This window comes from Dendrobates tinctorius, unplaced genomic scaffold (assembly GCF_039654945.1).
Source record: "Dendrobates tinctorius isolate UK_male_01 unplaced genomic scaffold, ASM3965494v1 ptg000028l, whole genome shotgun sequence".
Taxonomy (NCBI): Eukaryota; Metazoa; Chordata; class Amphibia; order Anura; family Dendrobatidae; genus Dendrobates; species Dendrobates tinctorius.
The window spans coordinates 65,324,002-65,344,483 of record NW_027361696.1 but is presented as its reverse complement, the minus strand read 5'-3'; the positions used below and the strand labels follow the sequence as shown (position 1 = coordinate 65,344,483).

Genomic DNA, 20,482 nt, shown 5'->3' with positions numbered 1-20,482 from the left:
CACCTGTTCGTACCTCACCACGGTCATATGCATTACTACTTCCTATGGGTCTGTGCAACATAAAGTGGGACTCATCCCGGCGTTATTGCATGATGTTATCCTAGGCCGGGATTTTCTCCACTTCTGGCAATTGTGGGAGAATCAGTTGATGCCCTTGGGTAATCGTGTACATGATTCTTCTCCCAGGGCGCGTGGGGGTCCCGAACCCCTGGAAGAGGTCTCACCGGAAGACTCCGGGGAAGAGTCTGCGGGAAATGACCTGCAGTACCCGTTTTCAGTCATGGCGGGTGATACGGAGGAGACCAGGGAAGAGGAGGAGGCCGACAGCCGTCCACCTCCCCGTTTGCCGGATTTAGAAGTTCAGAAAGATGACTTCCAAAGCGAGCAAATAAAGGATCCTACCCTTTCTCAGGCTAGGACAAATGTAAAAGTGATAAACGGGGTACCCGTAGAACCTGGCTCTAGGCTGGCATATCCTTACATGGTTCTGGAGAATGATTTACTCTATCAGAGAAAAAGGGGGAAGGTACGGTGCAACTATTAGTCGTGCCAAAACCCTACTGGCGGCAGGTGCTGGACCTGGCCCACGGACATGTGATGGGAGGTCACCTGGGAGTCCAGAAAACCACCGAAAGGATATTACACTGTTTTGTTTGGCCAGGCATGCATCACGATATTCGTGTATATTGTGAGTCTTGTCCTGACTGCCAAGCCTCTGCACCTAAGCCCCGGTTCTGTAGCCCTTTGGTACCCCTACCTATTATTGAAGTCCCGTTTGAGAGGATTGGGATGGATTTAGTTGGACCCCTTCCACGGTCTGCACGTGGACATCAACATATCCTGGTCATCTTGGATTATGCCACTCGTTACCCGGAGGCCATCCCTTTGCATAACACGGCCACAAAGACGATTGCCAAGGAACTGGTGCATGTGTTTAGTCGGGTCGGACCGGTATACCAAAACAGATACTCACAGACCAGGGGACCCCCTTTATGTCCAGGGTAATGAAGGAGCTCTGCCGATTGTTACAAATCGAACCGTTACGCACATCCGTGTATCATCCTCAAACAGACGGGTTGGTCGAACGGTTCAATAAAACTCTGAAGCAGATGCTGAGAAAGGTGATAGACAAGGATGGGAAGAACTGGGACTATTTACTTCTGTATTTGCTTTTTGCCATCAGGGAAGTACCCCAGTCTTCCACGGGATTCTCGCCTTTCGAGTTATTGTACGCCCGACGTCCTCGCGGACTGTTAGACGTTGCAAAAGAAACCTGGGAGGGTCAGGTCACTCCGTTTAAAACGGTGATAGATCACGTCACACAAATGCAGGACCGTATTGCGGCTGTTATGCCTATAGTCAAAGAACACATGATGCAGGCTCAAGGAGCCCAAAAAAGAATCTATGATAGGGGCGCCAAGATCCGTACGTTTGTACCCGGAGATAGGGTGTTGATCCTGGTCCCCACGGTGGACAGTAAGTTCCTGGCAAAGTGGCAGGGCCCCTTTGAGATTAAGGAAAGAGTTGGTGAAGTAAACTACAAAGTATACCAGGCAGGTAAGCGGAAACCTGAACAGATTTATCATGTAAATCTGATAAAACCCTGGAAAGATCGCTCTGCCTTGTCAGTGGAGCTGGCCCGTCCCGTCTGCTCGCACACCGTACCGGAGGTACGGGTTGCAGAGACTCTCTCGGAGCGGCAAAAGACTGAGGTCAGGCAGTTTCTACTTCACAACCAAAAGTTTTTCTCAGAAAAACCCGGGCAGACTACGCTAATGAAACATGACATCGTAACAGAACCTGGTGTCACAGTTCACGTAAAGCGCGCCGTGAAGCCGTTTCCCGAGAAGTGAAGGCAATGTTAGAGTTAGGTGTCATTGAGGAATCGCACAGTGCTTGGTCCAGCCCGATTGTGCTAATTCCTAAACCGGACGGCACCATCCGGTTCTGCAATGACTTCAGGAAACTGAATGCGGTCTCAAAATTTGATGCCTACCCTATGCCCCGGGTCGACGAGTTAATAGATCGGTTAGGAAAAGCCCGGTATATTACGACCCTAGACCTAACAAAGGGGTATTGGCAGATCCCTCTGGCGGAGGCTGCCAGAGAAAAGACGGCATTTGCTACCCCAGAAGGTCTATTTCAGTATGTGTATATGCCGTTTGGACTGCACGGAGCACCGGCGACCTTCCAGAGACTGATGGATCGAGTCCTGAGGCCACATAGGCAGTACGCTTCGGCCTATTTGGACGACATTGTCATTTACAGCTTGGACTGGGAGACTCATCTCCAGAAAGTACAAGCTGTGATTGACGACCTGTGGGAGGCAGGTCTAACCGCGAACCCCAAGAAATGTCACATCGGGCTAGAAAAAGCCCGGTATTTGGGGTATGTAATTGGGAGGGGTGTTGTTAAACCCCAGGTTGATAAGATTCAGGCGGTTCAGGACTGGCCACAACCTGTCAACAAGAAGCAGGTGCAAGCCTTCCTGGGGATCGCCGGCTATTATCGCCGGTTCATACCCAATTTTGCAGCCATCGCTACCCCCCTGACAGATCTTACAAAAGGGAAAGACTCCGTCATGATTAAATGGAGTTTAGCGGCTGAAGAAGCCTTCCATAGCCTAAAACGGGCACTTTGCTCTCAGCCCGTACTGGTGACTCCGGACTTCCGCAGCGAGTTTGTGGTACAAACGGATGCCTCTGATACCGGTATCGGGGCAGTACTCTCACAAGTGAGGGACGGAGTGGAACACCCAGTCCTCTATCTCAGCAGGAAGCTGAATAAACACGAGCAAAGGTATGCAGTCGTAGAAAAAGAGTGCCTCGCCATTAAGTGGGCTCTAGAGGCCCTCAAATATTACATGGTGGGCCGAAAGTTCAGGCTGATCACGGACCATGCCCCTCTCAAGTGGATGCACTTGAACAAGGAACGGAATAGCCGGGTGACCCGGTGGTTCCTTGCCCTGCAGGCCTACACTTTTACGGTGGAGCACCGCCCAGGGGTACAGATGGGAAATGCAGATGCCCTGTCCCGAGTGCACTGTTTGGCGGGTGTCATTGCTCGACCGGAGAGGTCTGAGCAGAGGGGGGGGGGGGTATATTTGAGAATCATGTGGGAATAGTGGATGAGGGCAGGTATATCTCGCCCAGATTCCTTTCCTATGTGGCCTAGTCTGGTCAGTATCGCACCTGCTTGCTAATGAATAATGGGAGGTGGATATAAAAGGATGCCAGGTGGTTGTGTGAGTGTCTCAGCCTGGGAACACAGAGAGCCTGTCTGTGTGAGAGACACACGTGAGTGAGAGCAGTGCCCACTGCAACTGTGGTTTGGCTGGACGGGAGAAGCCCGCCAGTTGGTAGTTAGGTTGTACTTTGTTTAGTTAGTGCCGGACAGGCAAGGATTTGTTTTATGTTTTATTTCTTTATGCATTGCTTTCACCATTAATAAACCTGACCCAGTGTCAGTTATACCCGAATCCCAGCTCTGCGCCTGAGTTTCATGCTGAACGCACGTGGCCTTTGACCCCAGCAAAGGCGATCCCGGAGTGTTTTATCACAGGGCATAAAAATTCAAAGTTGGAAAATTGAAAAATTTTCCAGATTTTCACCAAATTTCCATTTTTTCACAAATAAACGCATGTTATATAAATGAAATTTTACCACTAACATGAAGTACAATATGTCACTAGAAAACATTGTCAGAATCACCGGGATCCATAGAAGCATTTCAGAGTTATTTCCTCAAAGGGACAGTGGTTAGAATTGTAAAAATTGGCCCGGTCATGAACGTGGAAACCACCCTTGGGGGTAAAGGGGTTAAGACCTTGTGGTTTCAATGTTGATTTTAAACTTAATTAGATCATGTAATGATGCACCCTCATCATATTAATATGTTTTATATCACTAATTCTTTTTTCTTTGTTTTTAGGTCTCTCATCTTCTGGAGCGGACACTCACATTTTTTCATAATTTTTTGATGTTTTTTTATTTATTATAATTTTTTCATTGAGCATGTCTGATTTATTTCACTTTGGCTTTTTATTTATTTTAATTTTTCTTGAATTATGTGATAACTGGTGTATTTATAAAGCTATTAATATATAGTAGCGAGAACTATTGGACGCCTCTAAACACTTTATGAATTCTTATTAAGTCCCATTACTAAAAAGGAGGGATTTGGGTCCATTGTGTCAATGTGTGGTAGGTTGATGGTGGGGATTCAAACTCCCTCCCATTTCACCATATCCACAGTACGGGATGTCGCACGTAAGTGTTGTGATGTTCCTTTACCAGGTGACAATTTGGGACTTATGTCCGGACCAATCCATTTTGCCATATTCTGGTATATGGGTACTTTTCATCTTGCAATCTCTATGCTTATACTGCTGATGGAGACTCTTCACTCTAGTGATATGGCATTATGGGGCTTAATTGTGCAATATGGCTGCTTTGATATATCATATAGCTCATATGGGCATATATGGTGTCTGAGGTTTCAATGATTCACTGAGCAGCCGCACGCGCTTGGCACTATAGGCATGTTATTCTGACGTCACAGACCGGCTCAGAGAAGCTGTGTAGACCCCAGTGCTCAGGCACGCAGCTGTGTTTTGGTACTGTAAGTGCGCTTTATACTCCTTTTGAGATGTGACACCGGAAATCATTGTGATAATTGTAGATGATTTGATAGATTTCTTATTGCTTGTGTAATTATAAATATTATTTTATGATGAACTATCTATATATGCACCGAGCACTTTTTGCACTATATAACCACTGTGACTTGGAATGTCCATTTTATATGTTTTTTACCTACCGTATATACTCGAGTATAAGCTGACCCCCCCTATTTTTGCCACAAAAAAACTGGGAAAACTTATTGACTCGTGTATAAGCCGAGGGTGCACAGTGAGTGGCCCCAGTTATGATGCACAGTGAGTGGCCCCAGTTATCTGCACAGTGAGTGGCCCCAGCTTTCCTGCACAGTGAGTGGCCCCAGCTTTCCTGCACAGTGAGTGGCCCCAGCTTTCCTGCACAGTGAGTGGCCCCAGCTTTCCTGCACAGTGAGTGGCCCCAGCTTTTCTGCACAGTGAGTGGCCCCAGCTTTTCTGCACAGTGAGTGGCCCCAGCTTTTCTGCACAGTGAGTGGCCCCAGCATGTTGCTGCTGCCTCCCTTACAAAAAAAAAACAAAAACCTGTATAGTCACCTCCGTCGCTGCCCCCTGCTCATCAGCGTTGCGCTCTGCAGTGATTGTGCAGGCAGAGAGCGCAATAGCGCCCTCTGACCTGAATGTCACTGCAGAGGACGCAAGACAGCAGAGCGCAGGGACAGGTGAATATGCCTCCCAACCCCCCCCTTCATACTCACCGGGTCCTGGCGCTTGTCTCTGCAGCTCCTCTGCTTGTTCCATGTTGTCGGCGCTGCTCTCTTCCTGGTTCAGCGGTCACGTGGTACCCGCTCATTAAATATGCGCATATTTAATGAGCGGGTACCATTTGACAGCTGAAGCAGGAAGAGAGCAGCGCCGACAACATGGAACAAGCAGGGGAGCTGCAGAGAAGGGCGAGTATGATCTGACACCTCCGCTCCCCCGCCGATCCCCCCCCGGTATATGACTCGTGTATAAGCCGAGAGGGGGACTTTCAGCCCAAAAAAATGGGCTAAAAATCTCGGCTTATACACGAGTATATACGGTAATTGTTAGCACTCTTTTTTACTTCATGTGCTGTTTCTCTGTTTTTTGCTACGTATCCTGCTATGGCAAATGAACACTGGTTGGGGAAGTGTGCACTTCACTCCAGTTTTTTATATATATATATATATATATATATATATATATATATATATATATATATTTTATAGATATATATACACACAGGCTTGCAAAAGTATTCAGCCCCCTGGAACTTTTCAACCTTTTCCCATATATCATGCTTCAAAAAGATACCAAATGTAAATTTTTGGTGAAGAATCAACAAGTGGAACACAATTGTGAAGTGGAACGAAATTTATTGGTTATTTTAAATTTTTGTGGAAATTCAAAAACTGAAAGGTGGGGCGTGCAATATTATTCGGCCCCTTTACTTTCAGCTCAGCAAACTCACTCCAGAAGTTCATTGTGGAACTCTGAATGATCCAATGTTGTCCTAAATGACTAATGATGATAAATATAATCCACCTGTGTGTAATCAAGTCTCCGTATAAATGCACCTGCTCTGTGGTTCTATTTGAAGCACAGAGAGCATCATGAAGACCAAGGAACACAACAGGCAGGTCCGTGATACTGTTGTGGAGAAGTTTAAATACGGATTTGGATACAAAATTATTTCCATAACTTTAAACATCCCAAGGAGCACTGTGCAAGTGATCATATTGAAATGGAAGGAGTATCATACCACTGCAAATCTACCAAGTCCCGGCCGTCCCTCTAAACTTTCATCTCAAACAAGGAGAAGACTGATCAGAGATGCAGCAAAGAGGCCCATGATCACTCTGGATGAGCTGCAGAGATCTACAGCTAAAGTGGGTGTTGTGAATTCGCTTTCTGGCCTCCCTCTGGTTATTACTGAAGGTAGTGGAGCTGGTCAGATTGACACAGGGGTTGCCAGTTCTCCTTCTGGTGGTTACTGGAGGTAATGGAGCTGATCTGATTAACAGAGGCTTGCCACCTGATAATGAGGACGACGATTGGGAAGAGTCTTGAGGAGATCATTTGCATATTCCCACTGCCTTCTGGGATAAGTGAAGAGTCTCCGCGAGCTCAACAATCACTGGGTTTTGGCCGTTGCAGCTGAAAAAAGGAAATCGGAAAACCGTGCGCCGAATTTTGGCTCATCTTTCATCGTTTTTAAGAAATCTCAATATGGAAGAGGCCAGGAGCCATTTGGTGAGCTGCATTTCTTGCTACATGTTCACAGACTTACCAGTGGAAAAGCCAAACTTCACATGCCACAAATGCAAGCTTGTGTCCCTGTTGGAGGAAAAGTTGCAAAGTCTCGAAGAGAGGTTAGATACATTGAAGATCATTAAGGAAGGTGAAGAGTTCTTGGACAGAGCAGAATTATCTCTTCATGTTACAGAAAGAGAAGAAATTTGAAGTGCACCTGAAGAAACAGAGGAATGGAGACATGTGACCCAGAGAAGCAGGAGGATCAGGAGGCAGTCAGCACCCATACTGCTCAGAAACCAGTACCAGGCTCTCACGCAGGAAAACAATGAAGAAATACATCAGGATAAGACTTTGCCAACAAACAGCAACCTTGTACGCCTTCAGAGCCCTCCTGGATGGAGAAAGAAAAATGTTGTGAAGAAGAAACGGAGAGTGGTGGTCATGGGGGGATTCCCTGTTGAGAGGAACAGAGGCCGCTATCTGCAGACCGGATATAACTTCAAGAGAAATGTGCTGTCTTCCAGGTGCAAAAATTAAAGATGTGTCTGAGGATATCAGGACTCTTCAGACCTACAGATGACTACCCATTCCTGCTACTACATGTGGGGACAAATGACACCGCAAGAAACGACCTGGAAACCATCTGCAGAGACTTTGAAGACTTAGGCAAGAAAGTGAAAGAACTGGGAGCACAGGTGGTCTTCTCTTCCATCCTCCCAGTGGATGGCCATGGAACAAGGAGGTGGAATAAGATTCTGCAGGTGAACAACTGGCTACATCGATGGTGCCGTCAGCAAAGATTTGGATTTATGGATCACGGAGTGAATTACTTATACGATGGACTTCTTGCTAGAGATGGGGTGCACCTTACGAAGACTGGAAAACATGTATTTGGAAGTCGCCTTGATACACTTGTAAGGAGAGCTTTAAACTAGAACAACATGGGAAGGGAAGCAAAAGACCAGAAAAAGCCATACACCTGACAAATGCTACCGAGAACTCTGCTATTAGAAGTGGAAAGGAAGAACAAAGACAAAAGAATCTAATTAATAAAAATATTGGAGAAAGAGAAACCAATCACAAACTAAAATGTTTCTATACTAATGCACAAAGCATGGGCAACAAACAAGGAGAATTGGAACTACTAACACAGGAAAAGAAATATGATGTCATTGGAATCACTGAAACAATACAAGGCTAGAAGGATACAACTTATTTGCAAGAAACAGACTTGATAAACGAGGAGGAGGTGTCGCATTGTATGTTAGAAACGTGTATATCTGCACAGAGATTGAAGCTTCAGAGACTGGGAGTTCTGTGGAAACTGTTTGGGTAAGAATACAAGGACAGAACAATGGAAAGGACACCATTGTAGGCATTTACTACAGGCCGCCTGTGCAAGCTGAAGATATGGATGAACTCTTTATGCATCAAATGGCCAAGTTCTCCAAAAACTATGACATAGTTGTCATGGGAGATTTCAACTATCCAGACATTTGTTGGGAATCTCTCTCAGGCAAAACTAACAGGTCAAGGAAATTCTTATCCTCTCTTGCTGACAACTTTATCTTCCAAAAGGTAGGGGAGAAAACAAGGGGAACTGCTACCTTGGATCTAATCCTTATAAACAGGGAGGAAATGGTTGAGGAGGTAAAAGTGGCTGGGACCCTAGGAGGTAGCGACCATGCTATTTTAGAATTTTGGATAACTAGAGGCGGAAGACCTGTGAAGACTCAGACGTCAACGTTAGATTTCAGAAAGGCAGGTTTTAAGGGATTCAGAAAGAGAATTGGAGGGATCCAATGGCTGGATATCCTTAAAGACAAAAATGTCCAGGAAGGATGGGAAATCTTGAAAAATGAAATTCTCAAACAGTTGTTAACAATTCCGAAAAGAGGGAAGAATAGGAAGCATTTAAGGAAACCAGGATGGATGAACACAGAACTTAAGCACAGGCTAAAAAGGAAGAAAAAAATGTTTATAAAATGGAAAGAGGGAGGCATATCTAAAGAAGAATATAATGCTGTCTGCAGAACCTGCAGGGCACAAATCAGATTACTAAAGCTGAAAATGAATTGAGGCTTGCAAGAGATGTCAAAAGCAATAATAGAGGATTTTGGGGATATGTCAAAAGTAAAAGAAAAGTCAAAGATGCTATAGGATTTTTACAGGATGAAAATGATGAAATGGTAAGACAGGATGTTGAGAAGGCTGAACTTTTAAATTCCTATTTTGCATCTGTTTTCTCTCAGAAAGGAAATGTAACATCAACTGTTATTCACTGTCCTATTAAGGGAATAGAAAAATCCAGGATATCTAAAACAGAAAGCTAGTGAGGAAACACTTAGCTAACCTAAATGAATTCAAGTCTCCAGGTCCAGATGAATTACACCCCAGAGTACTGAAGGAGATAGCAGAAGAAATTTTTGAACCCCTCTCCATAATCTTTGAAAATTCTTGGAGAACAGGAGAAGTGCCAGAAGACTGGAGAAAAGCAAATGTTGTTCCTATCTTCAAAAAGGGGAAGGTGGTGGACCCAGGCAACTATAGGCCGGTGAGTCTGACTTCTATACCAGGAAAGATCTTTGAACAAATTATTAAACATGTATGTCAATACCTGGATAAGAATGAAGTGATTAAACAGAGTCAGCATGGGTTTGTAACTAATAAGTCATGTCAGACTAACTTAATTTCCTTCTATGACGGTATCACCGATTGGGTGGATCAAGGAAATGCTGTAGATATAGTATATCTTGACTTCAGCAAAGCATTTGACAAAGTCTCTCATACAATCCTTATTGAAAAAATGACTAAGTATGGAATGGACAAGGGAACTGTTAGGTGGATTCATAACTGGCTTAGTGATCGGACCCAAAGAGTGGTCGTAAATGGCTGCACATCCAGTTGGAAGAATGTCTCAAGTGGGGTACCACAGGGCTCTGTCCTGGGTCCTGTATTGTTCAACATCTTTATCAACTATTTAGATGAAGGAATTGAGGGTAAACTGATTAAATTTGCTGATGACACAAAGCTAGGAGGGATAGCTAATACTAGAGAAGAGAGAGAGAGGATTCAAAAAGATATAAATAAACTGGAGAAGTGGGCAGCAACTAACAGAATGGTTTTTAACAGGGAAAAATGCAAAGTACTACATCTGGGCAATAAAAATGAAAAAAGCATATACAGAATGGGAGGAATAGGGCTAAGTGACAGCACATGTGAAAAAGACTTGGGTATACTAATAGATCACAGACTGAATATGAGTCAACAGTGTGATGCAGCAGCAAAAAAGGCAAATGCAATTCTAGGATGTATTAACAGAAGCATACAGTCTAGATCTCGTGAAGTCATTATTTCCCTCTACTCCTCTTTGGTCAGACCTCATCTGGAATATTGTGTCCAGTTTTGGGCACCACATTTTAAAAAAGACATCAACAAACTGGAGCAAGTTCAGAAAAGAGCGACCAGAATGGTGACCGGTCTGCAAACCCTGTCTTATGAGGAAAGGTTGCAGGATTTGGGAATGTTTAGTTTGCAAAAAAGTCTGAGAGGAGACTTAATAGCTGTCTACAAATATCTAAAGGGCTGTCACATTGTAGAAGGATCAACTTTATTCTCATTTGCACAAGGAAAGACTAGAAGCAATGGGATGAAACAATGGGAGGAGACACAGATTAGATATTAGAAAAAACTTTTTGATAGAGTGATCAATGAGTTGAACAGGCTGCCACGAGAAGTGGTGAGTTCTCCTTCAATGGAAGTCTTCAAACAGAGGCTGGACAGACATCTGACTGGGATGATTTAGTGAATCCTGCTTTGAGTAGGGGGTTGGACCAGATGGCCCAGGAGGTCCCTTCCAACTCTACGATTCTATGATTCTATGATTGGAGATCTGGGGTTTCAGACTGGGATTTAAGACAGTCGACTCCCTCTATCCCTGCTGGTGATTTTCTTTCTGCCTCCTGAGGTCTGAAGTTTCCAGCTCAGTCCCTGCATGTTCAGCTAAGTGTTCATTTGCTATTCTGTTTGCATTTGATTTGGTTTTGTCTATCTCAGTTTTGTGTGGGTCAGCCAGCTCCAGCTGGGGCTGTGCTGAATCATCGTCCATATGTTACTGCATGTGTCAGTTTGTTTTTGTCCCTTCTTAGATTGGCCTCTTTTTGCTCTGCTTTCAGAATATACCAGTGCTGATATAGTGGGCGAAGTCGTACAACTTCAGTGTTTTTTGCATCCGACGTGTTGGACTTTTTGCAGGGTTTTTTGCACGATTGCAGACAGTGTCTTGCCTTTCCTGTCTAGTCAGTATGGACCCCATCATTTGCTCAGTCTATTTTCCTGCCTGCGTTTGTGTTTTCATCTTGCCTCACTGACAATATATGTTTGGGGGCTATCTATTCCTTTGGGGTCTGCTCTGGGGCAGTTTAGTTTTCCCCTTTCTTGCTTTAGGCTTAGTTAGCTCTCCGGCTGTGCCAAGGCTTCTAGGATCATTGTAGGTACGCTCCACGGCTACTGCTAGTTGTGTGGATAGGATAAGGGGTGACCCAATCATAACAGGTGGGACAGCAAAATCTACAATGGAATGGTTCCCAAATAAACGTATCCAGGTGTTAGAATGGCCAAGTCAAAGTCCAGACCTGAATCCAATCGAGAATCTGTGGAAAAAGCTGAAAACTGCTGTTCACAAACGATCATCAAACCTCACTGAGCTCGAGCTGTTTGCCAAGGAAGAATGGGCAAGAATTTCAGTCTCTCGCTGTACAAAACTGATAGAGACATACCCCAAGCGACTTGCAGCTGTAATCGCAGCAAAAGGTGGCGCAACAAAGTATTAAGTTAAAGGGGCAGCATAATATTGCACGCCCCACTTTTCAGTTTTCGCATTTCCAAAAGAATATAAAATAACCAATAAATTTCGCTCTACTTCACAATTGTGTTCCACTTGTTGTTGATTCTTCACCAAAAATTTACATTTGATATCTTTATGTTTGAAGCATGATATGTGGGAAAAGGTTGAAGAGTTCCAGGGGGCCGAATACTTTCGCAAGGCACTGTATATTCTGTGTGCATATATCTATTCTTTCATTTGTGTCTTAACCTGTCATAGGGCTCCATTATATGTTCATTTTGCAAGCCGGCAAGAAAATCTCAGCATACAGATTACATACGGATGCTTACATGCGCAAAATACGCGGCCACACCTTGACAACGGATGACATACGGATCACTGTTCAGGGAACATTTCTGCGTATTCCAACCGTAAAATACGGTCTGTATTTTCATACGTTGTGTCTGACTCCAGCCTTTGTCTTTTTATGACCACATCAGTTCAGCTCAACTTTGATGTGGTCTCTTGTCATAAATAGCAGATGAAATGAGCTTAGTGTTGCAAAATCTGTCAGAACGAGCTCACTGATGGACCCTCAGTTAACTCACTCTACAGCCAGAAGGCTATAGAAGGAAAACTATGGAACATTTTTAGTGAAACCCAATTACAAATATGATTTTTATTCTATATTAAAATCATTTAAATAAAAATATAAGTTCACCAAAGGGGTCTATCTCCTATATCCAGAAGACAGTAGCCCATAAACTATAATGCCATCTAGTGGCAATATCATGAAAAGCTCTTGATGTGCCCACTGTTTGGGCACCATTATTTCTATGCCATCCTTCCAGGCTTCATAGAACAGTGTCTTCTTGGTAGAATCGCAGCATGTAACACCAATACCCTGACAGCTCCCATTATTTACCTGCTCGATGAGACGGATGACCCCCGGGATCATAGAATCCTGGTCGTTCTGCCGTTTAGCGCTGGTATGTAAGAAGACGCCATGCTTTTCCAACACGATCTGGAAAAGGAAGGATGAAAAATTCTGAGAACTCGACACACAAAGGATGCGGTTTTATTTCCCCATGCTTTACACTGCAGCTCCGCCAACCCAGATCAAGTACACCATGGAGCCGGCTCCACACAGGCCAGGTGTATGCAGTATTTTACAGCCACCGCCTGCCTATAAGCCTATAACGGCCTTGACATGAGCCTACTCCGATTGCTGAGGTTTAACCATTTAAATCCCGACAGCAACATTTAATTAGCGCGATCCTGATGGGCCATTTGTCCAGGCGATCACAGAGCACCAACGGCAGTCGGGGGCCCATCATCACCATGTCGATGCTCCTTTGGAACCAAGTCAGACTGTGCTTTCAAGGAAACAGTTACGGTATTTTGACTAATTTCTACAATGTAGAGGTTCTGCAGAATATTGTAAAAGTGACCAAATGATCAAAGATTCCACTCCAGTAAATAAAAAAGAAAAATGTAAAACAAATATACATTACATTTTCCTTTAATTTTTTTTAATTTAAAAAAAAAAAAAAAAAAAAAAAAAAAACTTTTTCTAGTACTGGAAAAATAAGCACCGTAATATATAAAACGGTACATACACTTATTTTTACAGTTTTTTTTTAGTACATATACTGTATAGTAAAAAATAAAATAAAAAAAAGGACAAAAAAAAGTTTATTTAGCTGAAAAAACAGAAGTAGAAAAAAATTCAGTACTAAAAAAAAAAATTACCGTACCTTTTTTATTTTTAGTACTAAAAAATAAAGAAAAGATGTAAAAAATGGATGTTTGTACAAAAAAAGTAATGTTTACTAATAAGATTTTATGTTTGTATTTTTTATTACATTTATGTGCTAAAGAAGTAGACAAAATATTTTTTCTATTTTTTAGTAGTAAAAATTGAGAAAATATTTTTAGAAGAAAAATGTATCAAAAATATATATATATTTGCACTGAAAATAAAAAAAAATATTTTAGTATTGAAAAAATGTTGGTACTTTTTTCAATTTTCTATTTCTTTTTATAGATAAAAAAAATTAAATCACCTCATTTAACCCCCTCCCGACCTTTGACGCAAAGTAGGCGTCATGAAAGTCGGTGCCAATCGGACCCATGACGCATATGTGGCGTCAGGAATTAATAGCTCCCCCTGCGGGTCGGGTGACCGGGGTCACTGAAAGGTCACCCGACCCGCACATATAGGACCCTTTGGCTACGATCGCTCTGAATGGCTGGCTGTTTCAGTTTTAACAATCAGAGCGATTTGTAATGTTTCACCAAAGAAATTTGGTGAAATATTACAATCCAGCCATAGCCAATGCTGCAGTAGCATCGGGCATGGCTGGAGACACCGAGCCGACCCCCCCCTACCGAATGACGGCACCGATCGGCCCCTGCCGTCATCATCTGCTCCCCTCCACCCCCCCTCCCCCGATGCCTCCTGAGACCCGGCATCCCTCCCGATGTCCCTCAGTCTTCCTCCATGGGCGCCGCCATCTTGCAAAATGGCGGGAGCATGCGCAGTGCGCATTCATTTTGATCACTGTGATAAACTGTCAGTATCTAGTCCTAGAATCTGTTTTTTCTTGCCCTTAGACTTGCCCTTAGTTAACATGGATCTTGATGTTTCACAAGTCGGCCATCTTGCTTCCTGCCAAAGCTGTATATAAAGCCAGCACCTGTTCTGTTTCATTGCTTGAGTATTATGTTTTGGACTTTGTGCCTCTGCAGTCCCAAGCCTGGACTTACTATCCCTGTTGGTCCTCTCTTAACGGCAGAGTCCTCCGTCGACCTGCACGTCTGGATCCCTGCCTGCTGACCGAGTGATTGCTGAACACCTGACTTCAGAAACCTCTGCCTGACTACACCTGCGGTGAAGTAAGAACTCCAGCCAGCTAGTGTGTTCCTCCGCTCTGCAAGAGTCTGTGTCTTGTGCCCGCATTGCTCAGTGACTTTGAATGCTGTGTCGCAGAGTATCAACTCTGCTATAACCATTTATCAGATTGACTGAACATTTATCTGGACTTATATGCTATCAGATTACTAATACAATATTGCTTGCGCAACCCACTGTGTCTGTAGTCTCTTTGACCTAGCCACTGGTGTCCAGTTGTCTCCACTAGTATCGTGACAGGATACTCAAGCCCTAAAAAAATGGAAGCCGCTGGGTCAGAGACTTTAGAAGTGCGTGTTAAGAAGCTAAATAATATCACTGCCACTGTACACGCTGAAGTGCAGACATGGAAGAGCAGAATAGAAGGCCTAGAGGGGCAGACTAAATATGATATACAAGTGCTCAGTCAGACCCTTCAGGAATTACGTGGCCGAGTTGCGGCTCTGGAGGCACAATCTCAGGCTTCTGTTCCTGCCATCCCCAAACTACCACCATTTAGGTTTGGTGGCGACCGAGACAAATACCGTGGGTTTCTGAACCAGTGTCGTTTATACTTTGCTGCACATGTCACACAGTTTCCAACGGACCGTTCCAAAGTATTGACTATCATCATGTTGCTGACTAATAAGGCTCTTGCCTGGGCAAACCCTTTGATAGAATCACAGGATGCATGTCTGAACGACTTCAATATGTTTATCGCCGCCATGGGGCAGATGTTTGACGATCCAAACCGTGGCCTTACAGCTGAGACGGCCCTGCTGAATTTGCGTCAAGGTAAACGCCCAGTGACTGAGTATGCTATGGATTTTAGAAGGTGGGCCCAGGACACCACCTGGAATAGTGCAGCAAAGTACTCAATATTTAAGAAGGGGTTGTCCAGTTCTATCAAGGACGAGCTTGCACGTGCGGAGGCTCCCACTGCTCTAGGTGATTTCATCAATCACTGTATTCGCCTAGATGCTCGCATTTCCGAACGAAAACTAGAAAGGTGGTCTGAGATGAACCGCAGCAATAAATCGCTTCTTCCTTTCCTTCCTAAGGAGAATCCGGACCCAAGTCCTCAGGAGTCCGCACCTGAGCCGATGCAGGTAAATTCCCTACGAAGTCGAGTAAGTGACGTAAGGAAGGAATTTCGCTTCAAGAAGAATTTATGTTTTTACTGTGGGAAGTCAGGACATTTTATTATCAACTGCCCCAATCGTTCTCGCAGGACAACCGCAGCCGTGGTAGAACGCGACTTCTCTGAATCATACTCCATAACTTCCGAATCCGGGCCACCCGAAATTGCAGCAACCGCTCCTGATTATGACTTTTCAGATATGAACTCTGTTACATCCGAAACGATACTACCCATTAATGCTGTTATTCTATCTTCTGCAGTTTCATACCCTTGCAATAAGAAAAAAGATTCACATTGTTACCTTCCTATCAAGATCTGGATTGACTCCCGTTGGGTGAACAGTTCCGCCATGATAGACTCTGGGGCTAGTGGTAACTTCATGGACACTTCTTTTGCTAAGGAATATGGAATCCAATCACAGAGAAGAGTATCGTCAATTCTGATGGAGACTGTGGATGGGTCCCCTTTGACCTCAGGGCCCGTAGACCAGCAGACTGAACCACTGAAGGTCCTCATGGGAGATGATCACCAGGAGAAATTTCCCTTCCTTCTGATTTCCTCTCCACATTCCCTATTATCTTAGGTTTACCTTGGTTGCAGGCTCAAAATCCCATCATTGACTGGGAGACTAAGATATTACGCTTCCCAGCTAAAGGGGTAACTTCTGAGAAATCGATTGATCAATCTCCAGGCAACCCATCATCGGACCTAAGGTTACCGGCAGTTTATAAAGAATTTTCGGATGTGTGCGATAAAAAGAATGCAGATAAATTACCACCACACCGCTCTTATGACTGCCCAATCGAGCTTCTGCCTGCTGCTTCCATCCCTTTTGGTAATATTTATCCATTGTCCGGTCCTGAGCTCAAGACTCTCAAAGAATATATCGACGAGAACCTGTCTAAGGGATTTATACGCCCCTCATCCTCTCCAGCCGATGCACCCATCTTTTTCGTTAAAAAGAAGGATGGATCCCTCAGACCCTGTGTTGATTACCGGGAAATTAACAAGGTAACCATCAAGAACCGCTACCCCCTGCCATTAATTCCGGAGCTTCTCGAGAGAGTTCGTCAGGCCAAGGTCTTTTCAAAATTGGACCTACGCGGGGCTTACAATCTAGTCCGTATAAGACCTGGAGACGAATGGAAAACAGCATTTAGGTCTCGATATGGACACTTTGAGTATTTGGTCATGCCATTTGGACTTTGCAATGCCCCAGCAACTTTCCAACATCTAGTAAATGATATTTTCAGAGACATTCTTGATCTTTTTGTCGTAATCTATTTGGATGACATTCTGATTTTTTCTAGCTCCATGGAGGAACATCAGCAACATGTCAAGACTGTTTTGCAGCGGTTGAGGGAACACCATCTGTACATCAAGCTGGGGAAATGCGAATTTCACAAGTCGGAGATCCAATTCTTAGGTTATGTAATTTCCCCACAGGGTCTGAGTATGGATAACAGCAATATCAAGGCGATTCAGGAGTGGCCAATCCCCAAGAACGTCAAAGAGGTCCAACGCTTCATCGGATTTGCTAACTTCTACAGACGTTTCATCAAGAACTTCTCTGACATCGTCTCGCCCATCACCCAGTTGACACAGAAGAAGACAGCATTTATTTGGTCCCTTCAAGCCCAAGAAGCATTCTCTCGGCTCAAGACCGAGTTCACGTCAGCACCGGTACTGATCCACCCTGACCCGGAATTCGCCTTCATTATTGAAGTAGATGCCTCAAACTGTGCCACCGGGGCTATACTGTCCCAAAGAACAGGTGAGAAGAATTTACTTCATCCTTGTGCTTTTCTTTCCAAGCGACTGTCTCCTGCCAAAAAGAACTACGATGTAGGAAATAAAGAATTACTGGCTATCATCGCCACCTTCAAGGAGTGGAGACATCTTCTGCAAGGAGCTTCACAGCCGATCGTGGTCCTCACAGATCACCGCAACCTTGAGTTCATCAGGTCAGCAAGATGCCTGACCCCACGGCAGGCCCGCTGGAGTCTTTTCCTTAATCAATTCAATTTTACAATTTCTTATAGACCAGGTTCGCGCAATGGAAAAGCAGATGCTCTATCCCGGATGTACTCCACTGACGCTGTTCCAGATGCTCCACCTAAGACCGTACTTTCCGATTGCAATTTTGTAGGAGTCATTCATAATCAAGATTTGTTGCAGGTCATCAAAGAAGCTTACAACTCTGATCTTTTCCTGTCTCAGCCATCTGATGAGGTAAGCCTTCTTTTTAGGAATGGAGTTTGGACCCGGGAACGGCGCCTCTACATTCCTGAAGCCGTGAGGTTAAGAGTGTTGAGATTGGTTCATGATTCTAAGGTTGCAGGGCACAGAGGAATTCAGAAGACTCAAGAATTCTTATCTCGCTTCTTCTGGTGGCCAGGTTTTCGGAAGGATGTCCAGAAGTACGTTTCAGCTTGTGAGGTATGTGCCAAATTCAAGGTTCCACGTGCCTCCCCTACTGGTCTGTTACAGCCTTTGCCGGTGCCGTCTCACCCGTGGGGATCCATTTCTATGGACTATATTGTAGAACTGCCCCTTTCCGAGGGAAAGAGTGCGATTTTGGTGGTGGTCGATCGCCTGACCAAGGCGGCCCATTTCATCCCTTGTTCCGGTTTACCCTCTGCGAAGGACACTGCTGACCTAATTATCCAGAACATCTTTCGCCTGCATGGGGTTCCGGATGAAGTTGTTTCTGACCGTGGAGTTCAATTTACTTCAAAGTTTTGGCGAAGCTTTTGTTCAGCATTAGGCATAGAAGTTAACTTATCTTCTGCTTTCCACCCTCAGTCCAACGGGCAGACAGAACGTACCAACCAAACACTAGAGCAATATCTTCGCTGCTACGTTTGCCATTTGCAAGATGATTGGGTAAGGCTACTCCCTTTGGCTGAATTTTCTTATAACAACTCCCAGAGTGCCTCCACCAAGCAGTCTCCATTCTACGCTAACCTGGGATATCACCCTAGCATTCTCCCCAGATTACCGGTAGATACATCTTTACCAGCAGTTGCCGACATGATCTCTTCACTTCAACAGAACCTTGAACTTCTGAAAGAGACTTTGGGTTCCGCACAAGAGAGGTACAAGAATGCAGCTGACAGATTTCGCAAACCAACACCAACATTTAAGGTAGGAGATTTAGTCTGGTTATCTACAAAGAATTTAAAGATGAAGATCCCTTCCCCTAAGTTGGGACAGAAGTACATCGGTCCTTATAGGATCAGTGGCCTGGTAGGTGCTGTTGCATGTCGCTTAAAACTCCCAAGAACACTGAAGATACATCCTGTCTTTCATACTTCTCTACTAAAGACTGTAGTACCAAATCCTTTTCCAGGACGTTCATCTCCTCCTCCTGATCCCGTTCTTGTGGATGGTCAAGAGCAGTTCATCGTTGAGAGGATTCTGGATTCAAGAATCTACAGAAATCGACTGCAGTATTTGATTAAATGGCAAGGCTATTCCTCAGAGGAGAATTCCTGGGAACCCGTGGATAATATTAACGCCTCCCGACTGATTGAGCAGTTCCATCAAAGGTACCCTAGCAAGCCTAGTTTAGGGTCGTCCAGAGGCTGTCCTTGAGGTGGGAGTAATGTCAGTATCTAGTCCTAGAATCTGTTTTTTCTTGCCTTTACACTTGCCCTTAGTTAACATGGATCTTGATGTTTCACAAGTCGGCCATCTTGCTTCCTGCCAAAGCTGTATATAAAGCCAGCACCTGTTCTGTTTCATTGCTTGAGTATTATGTTTTGGACTTTGTGCCTTTGCAGTCCCAAGCCTGGACTTACTATCCCTGTTGGTCCTCTCTTAACGGCGGAGTCCTCCGTCGACCTGCACGTCTGGATCCCTGCTTGCTGACCGAGTGATTGCTGAACACTTGACTCCAGGAACCTCTGCCTGACTACACCTGCGGTGAAGTAAGAACTCCAGCCAGCTAGTGTGTTCCTCTGCTCTGCAAGAGTCTGTGTCTTGTGCCCGCATTGCTCAGTGACTTTGAATGCTGTGTCGCAGAGTATCAACTCTGCTATAACCATTTATCAGATTGACTGAACATTTATCTGGACTTATATGCTATATTGCATTCAGACTATTAATACAATATTGCTTGCGCAACCCATCGTGTCTGCAGTCTCTTTGACCTAGCCACTGGTGTCCAGTTGTCTCCACTAGTATCGTGACAAACTCTCACAGTGATCAAAATTTAAAAAAAGTAAATAAACCCCCCCTTTATCACCCCCATAGGTAGGGACAAAAAAATAATTTTATTTTTCCATTAGGGTTAGGGTTGGAATTAGGGTTAGGGTTGGAATTAGGTTTAAGATTAGGGGTGGGTTGGGATTAGGGTTAGGCTTGTGGTTAGGGTTAGAGTTGTGATTAGGGGTGTGTTGGGGATAGGGTTGGAGTTAGAATTGAGGGGTTTCCACTATTTAGGCACATCAGGGGGTCTCCAAACACAACATGGCGCCACCATTTATTCCAGGCAATTTTGCTTTCAAAAAGTCAAACAGTGCTCCCTCCATTACGAGCCCCGACGTGTGCCCAAACACCAGAACAAACTGGACAACAACTTTTGGGGTCCAATTTCTCCTGTTACTCTTGTGAAAATAAAAAATTGCGGGCTAAAAAAAATCATTTTGAGGAAAAAAATGATTTTTTATTTTCACGGCTCTGCGTTATAAACTTCTGTGAAGCACTTGGGGGTTCAAAGTGCTCACC

At 44.3% G+C, this 20,482-nt stretch overlaps 1 protein-coding gene across 2 annotated transcripts in view; it reads right to left on the bottom strand.

Annotated features, from left to right (window-relative positions):
- Positions 1–20,482, bottom strand: part of TBC1D17 (TBC1 domain family member 17) — a 79,186-nt gene that overhangs the window by 54,257 nt on the left and 4,447 nt on the right. For both annotated transcript variants that reach the window (XM_073570873.1, XM_073570874.1), the window contains exon 2: positions 12,643–12,741. In XM_073570873.1, the coding sequence (XP_073426974.1) occupies positions 12,643–12,741 (99 nt within the window). The remainder of the gene's footprint in view (positions 1–12,642; positions 12,742–20,482) is intronic.